This window comes from Macaca mulatta, chromosome 6 (assembly GCF_049350105.2).
Source record: "Macaca mulatta isolate MMU2019108-1 chromosome 6, T2T-MMU8v2.0, whole genome shotgun sequence".
Taxonomy (NCBI): domain Eukaryota; kingdom Metazoa; phylum Chordata; class Mammalia; order Primates; family Cercopithecidae; genus Macaca; species Macaca mulatta.
Window position 1 is genome coordinate 168,912,136 of NC_133411.1, and position 12,959 is coordinate 168,925,094.

A 12,959-nucleotide genomic window follows, 5' to 3' on the forward strand; every position below is an offset into this window, starting at 1 on the left:
GCTACTTAGGAGGCTAATGTGGGAGGATCACTTGAGCCCAGGAGGCTGAGACTTCATTGAGCCACAATGATGCCACTGCACTCAAGCCTAGGTGACAGAGTGAGACCCTGTCTTTAAAAAAAGAAAATTATAAAATCAGATAGTGTGATGCCTATTACAGCTTTTGTTCTTTTTATTCAGTATCACTTTAGCTTTCAGGGTCTTTTGTGGTTCCATGCAAATTTTAGGGTTTTTCTATTTCCGTGAAGAATGTCATTGGTGTTTTGACAGGGATTACATTGAATCTGTAGATCACCTTTAGTAGTACAAAATGGGTTTTTATTTAGATTTGTTCAGTATTCTTTAACTTGTTTTTTCTTCCATATCTGTAATTTCGTTTTCATTAGAAAGAAGAGCTATGTACTCCTTGAGAAAAAAGTCCTGATAGGCGTTATTAGTGGGTAGAACAATTATTTGCTTTGCCCTTTCTAGCGTGTCATTTATAATCTTTAGAACAGGAGACTCAGGGTGGCCATTAGTCCTAGTGGCACAGGCCTTGCAGAAGATGATCATGATAGCATCAAGACGATCACTTGAGGAAAGTGGTCAGCAGCTGGAGTGGGGGGTTGGGTTTTGTTTTTTTGGGTTGTTTTTTTTTGTTTGTTTGTTTGTCCTTTCCTCTGGGATAATTAGCCTCACAGCCATAATAACCAAGGAATGTAAGGTTTAAAAGAACTTAAGGGTATATGTGGTTGATAGTGTGATGAGATGGAAATAGAAACCCTGCACACAGCATCCCAGGAGGCTCACAGCATTTTTGAGCAACTAGTCATTGATGCTTTATTTGCTTTTTCTCTGATGTAATGATTTCACAGTTTTCTTAAATAGCTGGATAACAAGTTGGCTGGGTACAGTAGCTCATGCCTGTAATCCCAACATTTTGGGAGGCCAAAGTGGGAGGATTGCTTGAGCCCAGCAGTTTGAGACCAGCCTAGGCAACATGGCGAGACCGCCATCTCTGCAAAAACTTTAAAAATTAGCCAGGCGTGGTAGCACAAGACTGTGGTCCCAGCTTCTTGGGAGGCTGAGGTGGATTGCCTTAGTCCAGGAGGTCAAGTCTGCAGTGTTATGATGGTACCACCCTGGGCAACAGAGCCAAAACCCTTTCTCAAAACCAAAAAAAGAAAAGAAAAATCTCATGTGAAACCACAATATAGAAAAAACAAAAAATAGTGTTTTATATAAATTCAAATGTATGGTATAGCATTTATAATCAGAATAATCAGGTTAGTTTGAGGAACATAAAGATCTGAAGTCAGGTTTCATATGGCAGACACAGCCTTTATGAGTATATCTAAGCCTTTATGGGTATATTTCATTGTTTCAATTTTACAGTATTAAATTTTTTGCTCACATAGGTAAATAGTTTAAAAAAAAAAAAAAAAACATTTAAAAGTAAAACTGACGAGACACTTTCAGCAACCCTGAAGCTCCTCTGCTCAACTGTAAGATTCTTAGGACAAACGCCCCATGTTACTGCTCTGCCCTCAGGAGTCCCTTGAGAAGTGTGGCTGTGTCACCTTATGGGAGGAGTGCCTTCCTGGGGGTTAGTTCTTTGCACATGAGTCATTCTTTTTGGCAGCCATGCTGAGAGGGCAAGAGATTTATACTGGGATGATGCTACAGGTCTCCAAACAAACTTTGATTCCAAATAGAAAAGGATATAGGGTAAAGACATCTGTCATCATTTGCAAGTTATTTTATCCTGTTTGCTGGCCCAGCCAAGAAGTCTTTCAAGCAAGTGAAATTGTCAATAAAATCTGTATGTACATATTTTTGGTTCTTCCTTGATCTGTCATCTCAGTTTATTGAACTATGAGGTAGCAGATAGAGTCATCTACTTTCTCCAAAAAGTAACATAGACTGCGTGGGCTACTTTTCACATTATCTAACGGGGAAGCTCTACCCAGGCAACTTTATCCCTCTAATCACTAGAGATGAGTGTTTACAATTCATTTTTTAATATACGCCCTCTCATCAACATTCTAATCACCAGTTGCAAAGCAAGTTAACCTTTTGGGGCTGCAGCTCAAATATGGTGCCCAGAACATCAGTACCTAAGGACCTGCCAAAAATGCATGATATCAGGCCCTACCCCAGACCTACTGAATCAGAGATTTAGGATGGAACTCAGCAATCTAGTTTTAACCCCTCAAGTGTTTCTGATGCACACTCAACTTTAATGGCCCTGATGAGTTGAGAGACGGAATGTAGAGGCAGCTCAGGTGAGGAGTTAAAGGCCAAAGGAGGGCATGGCTAAGAGGGGCATTCAGCTCTGCTCCGAGAGACACCTCCTGAGCAAAAGCAGCCATGGCACTGAGTTTTATCTTTTCTTCTTTCTGTTATAGCTGCAGCAGAGAAAAACTAGAAAGCAGACATTTCAGAATGTGTGGTCTTCCAATTCACTAGACTTCAGATCTCAGCTCTCTATTTGGACAAGTTGCCACTGGAGGAATAGAGTCAGTTACATTACCACTTACTGGGTGTGCGGGGGATACCAAGCTTCCCTTGCCCCAGGTCCTGGGTAGGGAGTAGGTCCCAGAACACAAGTATGGCTTGTGTTCTGACCATTCCATGAGATGCTGCTCTTCCTGCCTTAACCAAGAGCTGCCAGGTGCCTATCCCCATCTTGACCTAGAGCAGCCACTTGAAACTTACCTACTTCCCTCAAAGAAACCATAGACACAAAGACAGGGCATTGCTCCAGTAATCCACCTTCCTTTCACCAGCACCTGCTGCTGCCCCTGCCCTGGCCACTCTGGCACACATGTGGGCCTTGTTCGTATCCAACCCAGGTTTTCCACTCATACCGTCACTTTCTAGGACATATTCCTGGTCTCCTGATTCCTAAAGTCACTCATTTGTTCACTCCTGGCCACTAGCAATCTGATGAGGGCACATTGTGAACTGAATTAAGAATACCATCTGGAGCCTGGCATGGTGGCTCATGCCTATAATCCTAGCACATTGGGAGGCCTATGTAAGAAGATCCCTTGAGCTTGGGAGATCAAGACCAGCCTAGGCAGCATATAGCAAGACCTGTCTCTACAAAAAAAAATAAAAAATTAGCCTGGCGTGTAGCATGTGCCTGTAGTCTCACACTTGGGAGGCTAAGTTGGGAGGATTCCTTGAGCCCAGGCGGTCAAAGCGGCAGTGAGCTGTGATGGCACCACTGCATGCCAGTCTGGGCAACAGAGTGAAACCCTGTCTCAAAAGAAAAATATATATATATATCATCTTGTATGAGTGCCACATTCAAGAGCTACATGCGGAGATAGAATTAACATGTCATTGCCAAGTTCAGCATATTCTTCCGGCTATACCTGGACATCGTGTACTTTTCTGCTTTGCAAGTAGTAGAAGGTCCTAGAATCAGCTCCCTCACTGAGGCTCACAAGAAAGACTGACTTGTTACCACCCCTCTTAAAGCTGCTGAAGCCACACATGTAGGTACAGGAACCCAGAGTCTGGTTTCCCCCCACCCCCCCACATTTCTCACACTATTCTACCTGATACCTGTCATTACAGACTGTACACCTGCAGGATTTTGTACTCTGGCCACATTCCACAAGAAACCAATTCCTTGTTGTGGTTGGTTGTTCCCTTAGTAGAGAATGTCAGTAGATTTTCAGTGCTTTGCTTTTGTCTTCATTTCCTAATTGCTATCCTGAGGCTTCTTAGGAGAATAGTTCCCACTCCTTTGAAAATTCTTGGTAAGGCTTCTTTCAGCCCTCGAATTTACCCAAGGTCTAATACAGGCGTACCTCAGAGATGTTGCAGGTTCAGTTCCAGACCAGCACAATAAAGCGAGTCACAAGAATGTTTTGATTTCCCAGTGCATACTATAGTATTATATAAACGTGACTTCTGTATGCACTGGGAAATCAAAAAGTTGCTTAAAAAATGTTGATGATGAGCTCAGCCTTCAGGGAGTTGTAATCGTTTTGCTGCTGGAGGGCCTTGCCTCCACGTGGATGGCTGCTGACTGATCAAGGTGGTAGTTGCTAAACACTGGAGTGTCTGTGGCAGTATCTTTAAATAAGATAGCAAGGAAGTTTGCCACATCAGTTGATTCTTCCTTTCATGAAAGATTTCTCAGTAGCATGCAGTGCTATTTGATAGCATTTTACCCACAATAGTTCTTCCAGTATCGGACTCAGTCCTCTCAAACCCTGCTGCTGCTTTATCAGCTAAGGTTATGTCATATTTGGGGGTTTTTTTGTTTTGTTTTGTTTTGTGACACAGAGCCTCATTCTGTCGCCAGGCTGGAGTGCAGTGGCACAATCTTGGCTCACTGCAACCTCTGCCTCCTGGGTTCAAACAATTCTTCTGCCTCCGCCTCCCAAGTAGCTGGGATTACAGACACATGCCACCATGCCCGGCTAATTGTTCTATTTTTGTAGAAATAGGTTTTCACCATGTTGGCCAGGCTGGTCTCCAACTCCTGACCTCAAGTGATCTGCCTGCCTCAGCCTCTCAAAGTGCTGGGATTATAGGAGTGAGCCACTGTGCCCAGCCAGTTTATGTAATATTCTAAATCCTTTGTTGTCACTTCAACAATGTTCACAACATCATCACCAGGAGTAGATTCCATCTCAGGAAACCACTTTTTTTGCTCATCCACAGCAAGCAAATCCTCATTCATTTAAGTTTTATAATGAAATTGTAGCAATTCAGTCACATCTTCAGGCTCCACTCAAATTCTAGTTATCTTGTTATTCTCACCACATCTGTAGCAACTTCCTCCACTGAAGTCTTCACCCCCTCAAAGTCATCCATGAGGGGTGAAATCAGCTTCTTTCAAACTCCTGTTAATGTTGGTATTTTGACCATCTCAGCAGCCATAGCCATATGAAGCGTATTTCTTTTTCTTTTTATTTATTTATTTTTTTTTTTTTTTTTGAGACAGAGTCTCGCTCTGTCACCCAGGCTGGAGTGCAGTGGTGCGCTCACTGCAATCTCCGCCTCCTGGATTCATGCCATTCTCCTGCCTCAGCCTCCCGAGTAGCTGGGACTACAGGCGCCCGCCACCAAGCCCGGCTAATTTTTTGTGATTTTTAATAGAGACAGGGTTTCACCGTGTTAGCAAGGATGGTCTCGATCTCCTGACCTCGTGATCCACCTGCCTCGGCCTCCCAAAATGCTGGGATTACAGGCGTGAGCCATTGAACTCGGCCAATGAAGTGTATTTCTTAAATAATAATATTTTCTGAACAGTAGGTCTCAACAATGGGCTTAAAGTGCTTAGTAAATTATTCTCTAAATAGATGTGCTGTCATCCAGGCTATGTTGTTCCATTTCTAGAGCACAGGCAGAGTAGATTAGCATCATTCTTAAGGGCCCTAAGATTTTTGGAATGGTAAATGAGCACTGGCCTCAACTTAAAGTCACCAGCTGCATTAGCCCAACAAGAGAGTCAGCCTGTCCTTTGAAGCCAGGCATTGAATTGTTCTCTCCTGTTGCTATGAAAGTCCTATCTGGCATCTTCTTTCAATATAGTGCTCTTTCATCTACACTAAAAACATGTTTAGTGTAGCCACCTTCATCAGTGATCTTAGCTAGATCTTCTGGATAACTTTTTGCAGCTTCTATATCAGCCTTTGCTGCTCCACCTTTCTCTTTTATGTTATGGAGACCGCGTCTTTCCTTAAAGCAGCTTCCTCACTTAACCTTGGTAGGACAGAAGAAAGTTAGGGCCTTGCTGTGGCAATCCAAGGCTCTGGCTTAAGGGAATGTTGTGGCTGGTTTGATCTTCTATCCAGACACCTAGAACTTTCTCCATATAAGCCATAAGGCTGTTTTGCTTTCTTATTCCTGTGTTCATTGAAGTAGCACTTTTAATTTTGTTAAAGTCTGGCTCTTCCTTTTACTTGAACACTTAAAGGTCATTACAGGATTATTAATTGACCTAATTTCAATATTGTTGTGGCTTAGGGAAGAGGGAAGCCTGAGGAGTGGGAGAGATACAAGGGAATGGCTGGTCAGAGGAACAGTCAGAACATACGCCGCACTTATCAGTTCAGTTAGCTGTCTTATGCAGGTGCAGTTCGTGGCACCCCAAAACAATTACAATAGTAACCTCACAGATCATCGATTACAGATGACCATAACAGATGTAATAATGAAAAGGTTTGAAATGAGAATTACCAAAATATGAAACAGAGACACAAAATGAGTATGTGTTATTGGGAAAATTGTGCTGACAAACTTGCTCGATGCAGGATTACCACATGTCTTCAGTTTGTGAAAAAAAACAATAACTGTAAAGCACAAAAAAGCACAGCACAACAAAATGAAGTCTGCCTGTATAAGAATTTGAATTGGGCGTGAATTTTATCCTTTCTACCCTGGGCTCTCTTGATTTGCCTTTTGCTTAGAGAAAAGCTAGAGTTAGCTGCATGCCTTAGTTTCCTGCTTCACAGGAGGAAATGTGGTATTAGGATTCAGTTGTATGCAATTTGTTTCATCTAAACAGAGAAGAAAGTCCCAAAGGAGCTGTTCCATCGAATCCACGCCCGAGTGATCTTAAGGAGATGAAAACACAGCATTCCTAGTTTTGCTCAGGGTAAACTGCCTGGTGCACAGTCAGTATCTCCAAAGAGAAATTATGCATAACAAATCAGTTGGGTTATTGTGATATGCTACTTGGCAGAGAAATTAATATTTATCAACTGAATCCAGTGGCAAGCACTCTGAATCCTGTTTCTAAACATTCTGGTCTAAGCACGAGTAGTTTTGTACTCTTCTCTTTGCCATGGGATCTAGTCTGATAGATGAGATCCTAATAGTTAGGGACATGTGGACATATTCAGGCCAAGTGATGGTGCCGCCTGTGCTATAGGTGGAAACAAGGAAACCTCATTGATTAGTGTCCAGATAAGGAAGACAGAATTTGACAACCAGTGGAAAGTGTGGCAGATAGGCTAGTTTGGCAGATGATCCTACTTGGATACAAGGAAGCTGCTTTAGCCTCTGAGCACCCAACCTGACTCTTAAACTGCAGGCAGAAAAATGTGTGAGTGTGCTTATATTTAGGAGCCTGAGCTCTACTGAATGCTGTTGCTTCTCTGTCATTGGCACAAACAGCAAAAAGTAAATTTTTCAGTCACTTAAAACTTGTTGATTCTACCATACTGTTTTGCCCTGTTCTTTGTGTTCCACTGACCACACTCTGGCTTCAGAGCCCATCTACCCAAGCACTGTAGAAATGTTAATGTTTGTTCAGTGAATAAATGGCCTCTTTCCCATAATGTGGGCCTAACTTTCTGTCAGAACCACCCCCAGGGTCTCCCTTTCTGGTTCATTCTTCATTTTGCCACAGGATTACTAACCGTGAACACTCAGTTCTCAAGCCATCAGAGGCTTCCTGTGGCATGGGAACTGTAGGCTGATGGGCCTGGCTCAGGAGGGCCTGGCGGGAGGCACCTGCCTGCCCCACTTCAGCCCCATTGGACACACAGCTCGCCTACCTACCTCTGTGCATTGGCGCACACTGTTTGGGCTTGCACTGACACCACCTCTGTCTCATATGGTTGCAGTCCTATGGCCTTTGGTGCCTGGTTCAAGTGCAAACTCTTAGACAAAGATAGACCAAATCTTCTCTTTCCTCCACCCCTTTCCTCTCTTCCTGCCCCAGCCGAAGGAATCTTCCCCTTCCTGACTCTCATGGCATGTTATAACTCAGCTGCATATGAATTTGGTTTCGCGTGTATGTCTTTTCTTCCTTGTCAAATTCTAAACTTGTTTTGGTGTATAGACCATGTCATGTATCTCTGCATCTCTACTACACACAGCAAGGTGCCACACACATGTAATGAGTACATGTTGGTTGAATTAATCTATATCAGGTGACCTTAGGTCTTCTCTAATGCAGAGACTATTTGTGTGTCTTTTATTACATACCTGCTACCTGCCAGGTATTATATATATGTAGTCTTGTTTAGAAAGCAGAATTTTGCGTTTTCTTTTCTTTTTTTTTCTTTTTTTTTTTTTCCTGTAAGTGATGGTTGGTGAAATTAATGTGGAATGTTATAAAGGCAGAGATACTGGAATTGAAGGAAAAAGAATAATTATCTATGTGTTAGTCTGGATCATCCAAAAAACAGATGCCAAGATAGGATTAAAAGTACAAGAGATTTATTGGGGGAAACACCTGCAAGGGAATATGGGGCTGGGAGCTGGAGGATGTTGGCAGAGCTGGCAGACCCCTGTGGAGGAGGAGGAGCGGAGGAGGGGCTGGGAGCTGGAGGATGTTGGCAGAGCTGGCAGACCCCTGTGGAGGAGGAGGAGCGGGGGAGGGGGAGTTTTCCACTGGAGTGTGGTGTTGAGAAAGTTTCAACAAAGCCATTGGGGAGCCAGCGCTGCCCCTCAGACGAGTCCCTGGCCTGCCCCTCGCATGCTCAGGCGCTGGCTGGAAGCCGCAGGTGGGAAGGGTGGCCTCTGCAGGAACGTGCTGATGGATTTTAGAGTGCAGCCACTGTGTCCCCTGCATTTGGAGAAGTACATCTTCATGACTGCCACACCATAGAATCACACAAGCTAAAAGTTCAGAGGTGACTTGTGGCAGACAGGCCCTTTAGCCAGTTAGGCAAAGTGAGAGCCTGGGAAAGAGAATTCTTCCTCTCTTTGGCAGTTTGAATATTTGCAGTCTTAGCTTGGAATGGGCTTTCTGCACTAGAGGGAAACCTCCTTTCGTGCAGACCAGCCTAAAGCCAAGCCACTGCTGCCTGAGGACACTGCCATCGCTGGAGCACGGTGCCATGCCATCACCCGGGACTGATTCCCATCCCCTAGAGCACTGTGGCGTGCGGCCTCTTCTGAAAAGGCTTCCTCGTGCTCCTGCAAGGTCAGAAAGCACTTCTGGGCACACCTCAGTCTTTTGGGTCTGCCTCCCCACTAGACTGTGATCACTGTGCATGGAAGCTACTTTTATTCTTGACATCCCAGTGGCTCACATAATAGATGCCAAGTAAAATCTCCAGTCTGTACTTTAAATTGTTTTTCTGGCACTGGAGATGAGCTTGCAATGATCCCTCCATCCACGTAGTGGCCCTGGGCTCAGTGGACCATCCAGAGTAGGCCTGGACCAGAGGCTTCTCCACCATGGAACTGCCCCTCCTCGAGAGTCTGATGTGAGTGGCTCCTGAGAGTCATTCTCACTTCACTCACTCCGTATCACAAGAGCCAAGGATTTCCCAGTACCAACATTTTATTGGGCTGCTTTTGATGGGTTTTTTTCCCCCCTTCCCTGTCCTCTTTTTCCAACCCCAGGACAAACTGCCAGCGTTCCTGGTTGGTGTTGCTAACTCAGGTTGCCCTGAGGCTGCCCTGTCTTACTCTTGCTTATTGTGAGCCCCTCCCTATACACACATGTGCCCGAGGCTGTGCCGCTCCCGTGTGCAGGCACCCAGGGTTTGTGCCGGTGGTTTCCTGACACAAGCAGCAGCACTGAACGTGTGTGTCCCAGGTTTAGGTTTCGGAGGCCTGCCTGGAGAACGGCCATCCCAGGTTCTGGGAGCTTTCTCAATTTACTGTTTCATCCAAAGATGGGTTGGCCTTTCTCTGGACATGGTGAGCTTCCTTGGGCTAGTTCTTAAGCCTGAGACTAAAAGTTCTTACCATGCGTTATTAGGGAGGCCTGGAAAATGTAAAGGCCATGCGTCTTTTTTGCTGTTACCCAGGCTGGAGTGCAATGGCACGATCATGGCTCGCTGCAGCCCTGAACTCCTTGGGCTCAAGCAGTCCTCCTACCTCAGCCTCTGCATAGCTGTGACAACAGACGTGTTCCCCCACATCTAGCTAATTTTTAAATTTTTGTAGATACAGGGTCTCCCTATGTTGCTCAGGCTGGTCTCAAACTCCTAGACTCACGTGATCCTCCTGCCTCAGCCTCCCAAAGTGCTGGGATTACTGGTGTGAGCCACTGTACCCAGCCAAGGCCATGCATTCTTTAAGTGCTTTACCTGGGCTTTACTCTAAGATGGGAGGTCTCAGAGTGAGAAAAGCTGCTAGGAAGTGGGAAGGAGCCTGTGCCTCTGATGATTAGGGATTTCTCTTTTCGTCTACCCCCATTCTCACCTCCACTGGAAGCAGACCTGCAAGAAAAATTAAAGCAGTTTAGAAAAGGTTGAAACTGTTTATTCACCCATCCCTGCCAAAATTTTCTGGAACATTCCTAGTTTCAAATGTTCCTTATATCTTAAAACAGCATAAGAACTGTTAGTTTTTTGTTTTTAAAAAAAAAAAAAATTGTAGAGATGAGCGTCTCATCATGTTGCTTGGGCTGGTCTAGAACTACTGGGCTCAAACCGTCCTCTTGCGTCAGCTTCCCAAAAGTGCTGGGATTACAGGCATGAGTCACCACGCTTGGCAAGAACCGTCGGCTATACACCGTGACTTTTTTTTTTTTTTTTCTTTTTTGAGACGGAGTCTCACTCTGTCGCCCAGGCTGGAGTGCAGTGGCGCAATCTCAGCTCACTGCAACCTCTGCTTCCCGGGTGCAAACGATTGTCCTGCCTCAGCCTCCCTAGTAGCTAGGACTACAGGCACATGCCACCACCCTCAGCTGATTTTTGTATTTTTAGTAGAGATAAGGTTTCACCATGTTGGCCGGGCTGGTCTCGAACTCCTGACCTCAAGTGATCCACCCACCTCGACCTCCCAAAGTGCTGGGATTACAGGTGTGAGCCACCACACCTGACTTATATATCTCACTCAAGTCATGTGTAAATAAAGCCTGAAACTTGGGAAGAGGAGCGTGGACTATTGAGGTCTTATTGAGGTTGCTGTGCAAATGAACAGGATCCCATTTCTAAGAAATGGCTAGTCTGGTGTAGAAGCTAAGGATTTGCTTAGGAAAGCAGGAAGCTCTTGAATATGAATCCAAGCTCAGTGGAAATGGACTGAGTTGAATTAAATTTAGCAGGTGGCTGCTGCCGTTCTAGAGAAAAGAGACTTGGAGGGACCTCTGCCCTCACTACCAGGCAGACCTGGCTTGGCAGGGTGCCTTGAGCCTCACTGGAACAGCAGTTGGTTTTCCCAGAACTCACCCCAGAAGCCTGTGTCCTTTGATAGTACTGGCCAGTTAGGACAGGAGGCTCTGATCTCCCAGAGAGAGCCAGCAGGACTCCACTCTCATCTATGGAAGCACAGGCTTGGGGTGGACGGCACTGAAGTGACTGCACTGCTGAGTGGGGAAGAGGGGTTGGGAACTCTCCTGGAAGCTTTCATCATATTAAAAGTAGGCATTTCTTTAACTGCAAAGAGATGCTTTTATATTTTGTACTCAGTGGTAAGGCAAGATTAATTGGTGCCTTCCTGCTTCTGTTCATTCCTGTATTCATTTGAGTTTTTGCTTTTACATTACAGGTAAATTAAAAGATCTTGGGAACTTGGTTCTCCGACCTTTTGGGCTCTCCACGGAAAATTTCCAGATCAAACAGGATTCCTCTACCGGCTCGTACTCCATCAATTTCGTTCAAAATCCAAATAATAACAGATAACAAAGATAACAATAGCTTTACAAGCTGACTTGGAATTGTGTGCTGCTTGCTGTTAGCAAGGGGAAAGGCCCTGCCAATGTTTAACTTTTAAAAGCATCTTATCTAAAAGAAAGGCTATCCAGTAGAGCCTAGTGCTCCCTTTTCCCTCCTTTATGATCAGGGTGAAATGTACTTCCTGATGTAATGAACCTAATTTGATTTCCATTTTAAGGTGGTGTCTGTGCAGCTGGTATCCCGGTTCTGGCTGTCCTATGTCCAGGAAGAAGCCCATTTGTCGAGGCTGACCTTCTTTATCCACACAGACACACAGCCCAGCAAAAGCCTCTCCTGAACCAAACAGACCTGTTGGTTGGGAGACTGCCCAGACATGACTGATGACGGGTTCCCGCCTGCCTGTCCCCTCCCTGATCACACAGCTAACGAGGCTGCCTCCAGCATTTCCTGATTTCCTCTGTGGTAATAAAAGCTTTCTGTGCTTAGGTCTGGGTTGGGTTGTGAATTTTGTCACGTAATGACAACTAAGGCAGAAGCCTTCTCTGGCTTTGGGAGCAGTGTTGGTTTTAAGCAGGGTTACTCATAACAGATTCCACAAATCTGCCCAAAGTTTTTGTTGCCTTGTAGATTTATCTTGAAGAGTTGACCATTCTACCATGTACTAGAATTCAGAAAGTCCACCTTACAAGCTGTCTTGGGCCCCACCAGGTTTGTGTAGATAATTATAAATCTGTTTTTGACCAAATGTTAGTATTTTTAACTTAAAATAGCTTCATCAAGGAATGGTAGTATATGAATCCCAGAACAAAACCATATTCTTTTCAACTACATGAACCCAGAGGTGTCAAAGATAGAATATTTTTCTCCTCATCAGTTGATGCTAGTGAAAAGCTTGCAGTTGCTCTGGTTTGAGTGTCAAAAGCATTGCCATGCAAGTTTCATCTTGGAAGTAAATTACACATATAATTCTGTAAGTGACGTGCAGTAGTCAGTCATACTCCCAGTGTTAAGGACTATGTGATTCTTCTGATCTGTTCCTAAAAGCTTTTGATCTTTTTTTTCCTTTTGGTCAAAGTGAACCTCAGAAGAAACTGTGTTAAATCTGGCATCCAATTTTCCCAAAAATGTATGCGTGAAAAATCATACAAGTTGTATGAATACTGGATGGTCTGGAAGTGAGTGTTGAGTGCTTCCTGTGCAGCCAGCATTATGCTAGACAGTGGTTCTCAATTTTTTTTTCTTTTTTGAGACGGGGTCTCGCTCTGTCACCCAGGTTGGAGTGCAGTGGCGCGATCTTGGCTCACTGCAACCTCTGCCTCCCAGGCTCCAGCAATTCTCCTGCCTCAGCCTCCAGAGTAGCTGGGATTACAGGCATGTACCACCACACCTGGCTAATTTTTTGTATTTTTAGTAGAGACAGAGTTT

General features: G+C 44.6%; 2 protein-coding genes across 15 annotated transcripts in view; one reads left to right on the top strand and one right to left on the bottom strand.

Annotated features, from left to right (window-relative positions):
* Positions 1–12,019, top strand: part of TTC1 (tetratricopeptide repeat domain 1) — a 56,090-nt gene extending 44,071 nt beyond the window's left edge. For all 3 annotated transcript variants that reach the window (XM_015141273.3, XM_028849079.2, NM_001266114.1), the window contains 1 exon segment: positions 11,407–12,019. In XM_015141273.3, coding sequence (XP_014996759.2) covers positions 11,407–11,540 — 134 coding nt within the window. In that variant the 3' untranslated portion in view covers positions 11,541–12,019.
* PWWP2A (PWWP domain containing 2A) overlaps positions 8,154–12,959 on the bottom strand; it is a 64,278-nt gene continuing 59,472 nt past the window's right edge. For 7 of the 12 annotated variants that reach the window (XR_003730616.2, XR_013394980.1, XR_013394972.1 and 4 more), the window contains 2 exons: positions 10,002–10,133; positions 8,154–8,524 (listed from right to left, as the gene is read on the bottom strand). Coding sequence is in view for 2 of the 12 variants with exons in the window: in XM_077937397.1 (XP_077793523.1) it covers positions 8,159–8,524; positions 10,117–10,133 (383 nt within the window). In the remaining 10 variants the exon portion in view is untranslated. Of the gene's footprint in view, positions 10,134–12,959 lie in introns of all 12 variants that reach the window. The other 5 variants (XR_003730617.2, XM_077937399.1, XM_028849879.2 and 2 more) reach the window with 2 other exon arrangements.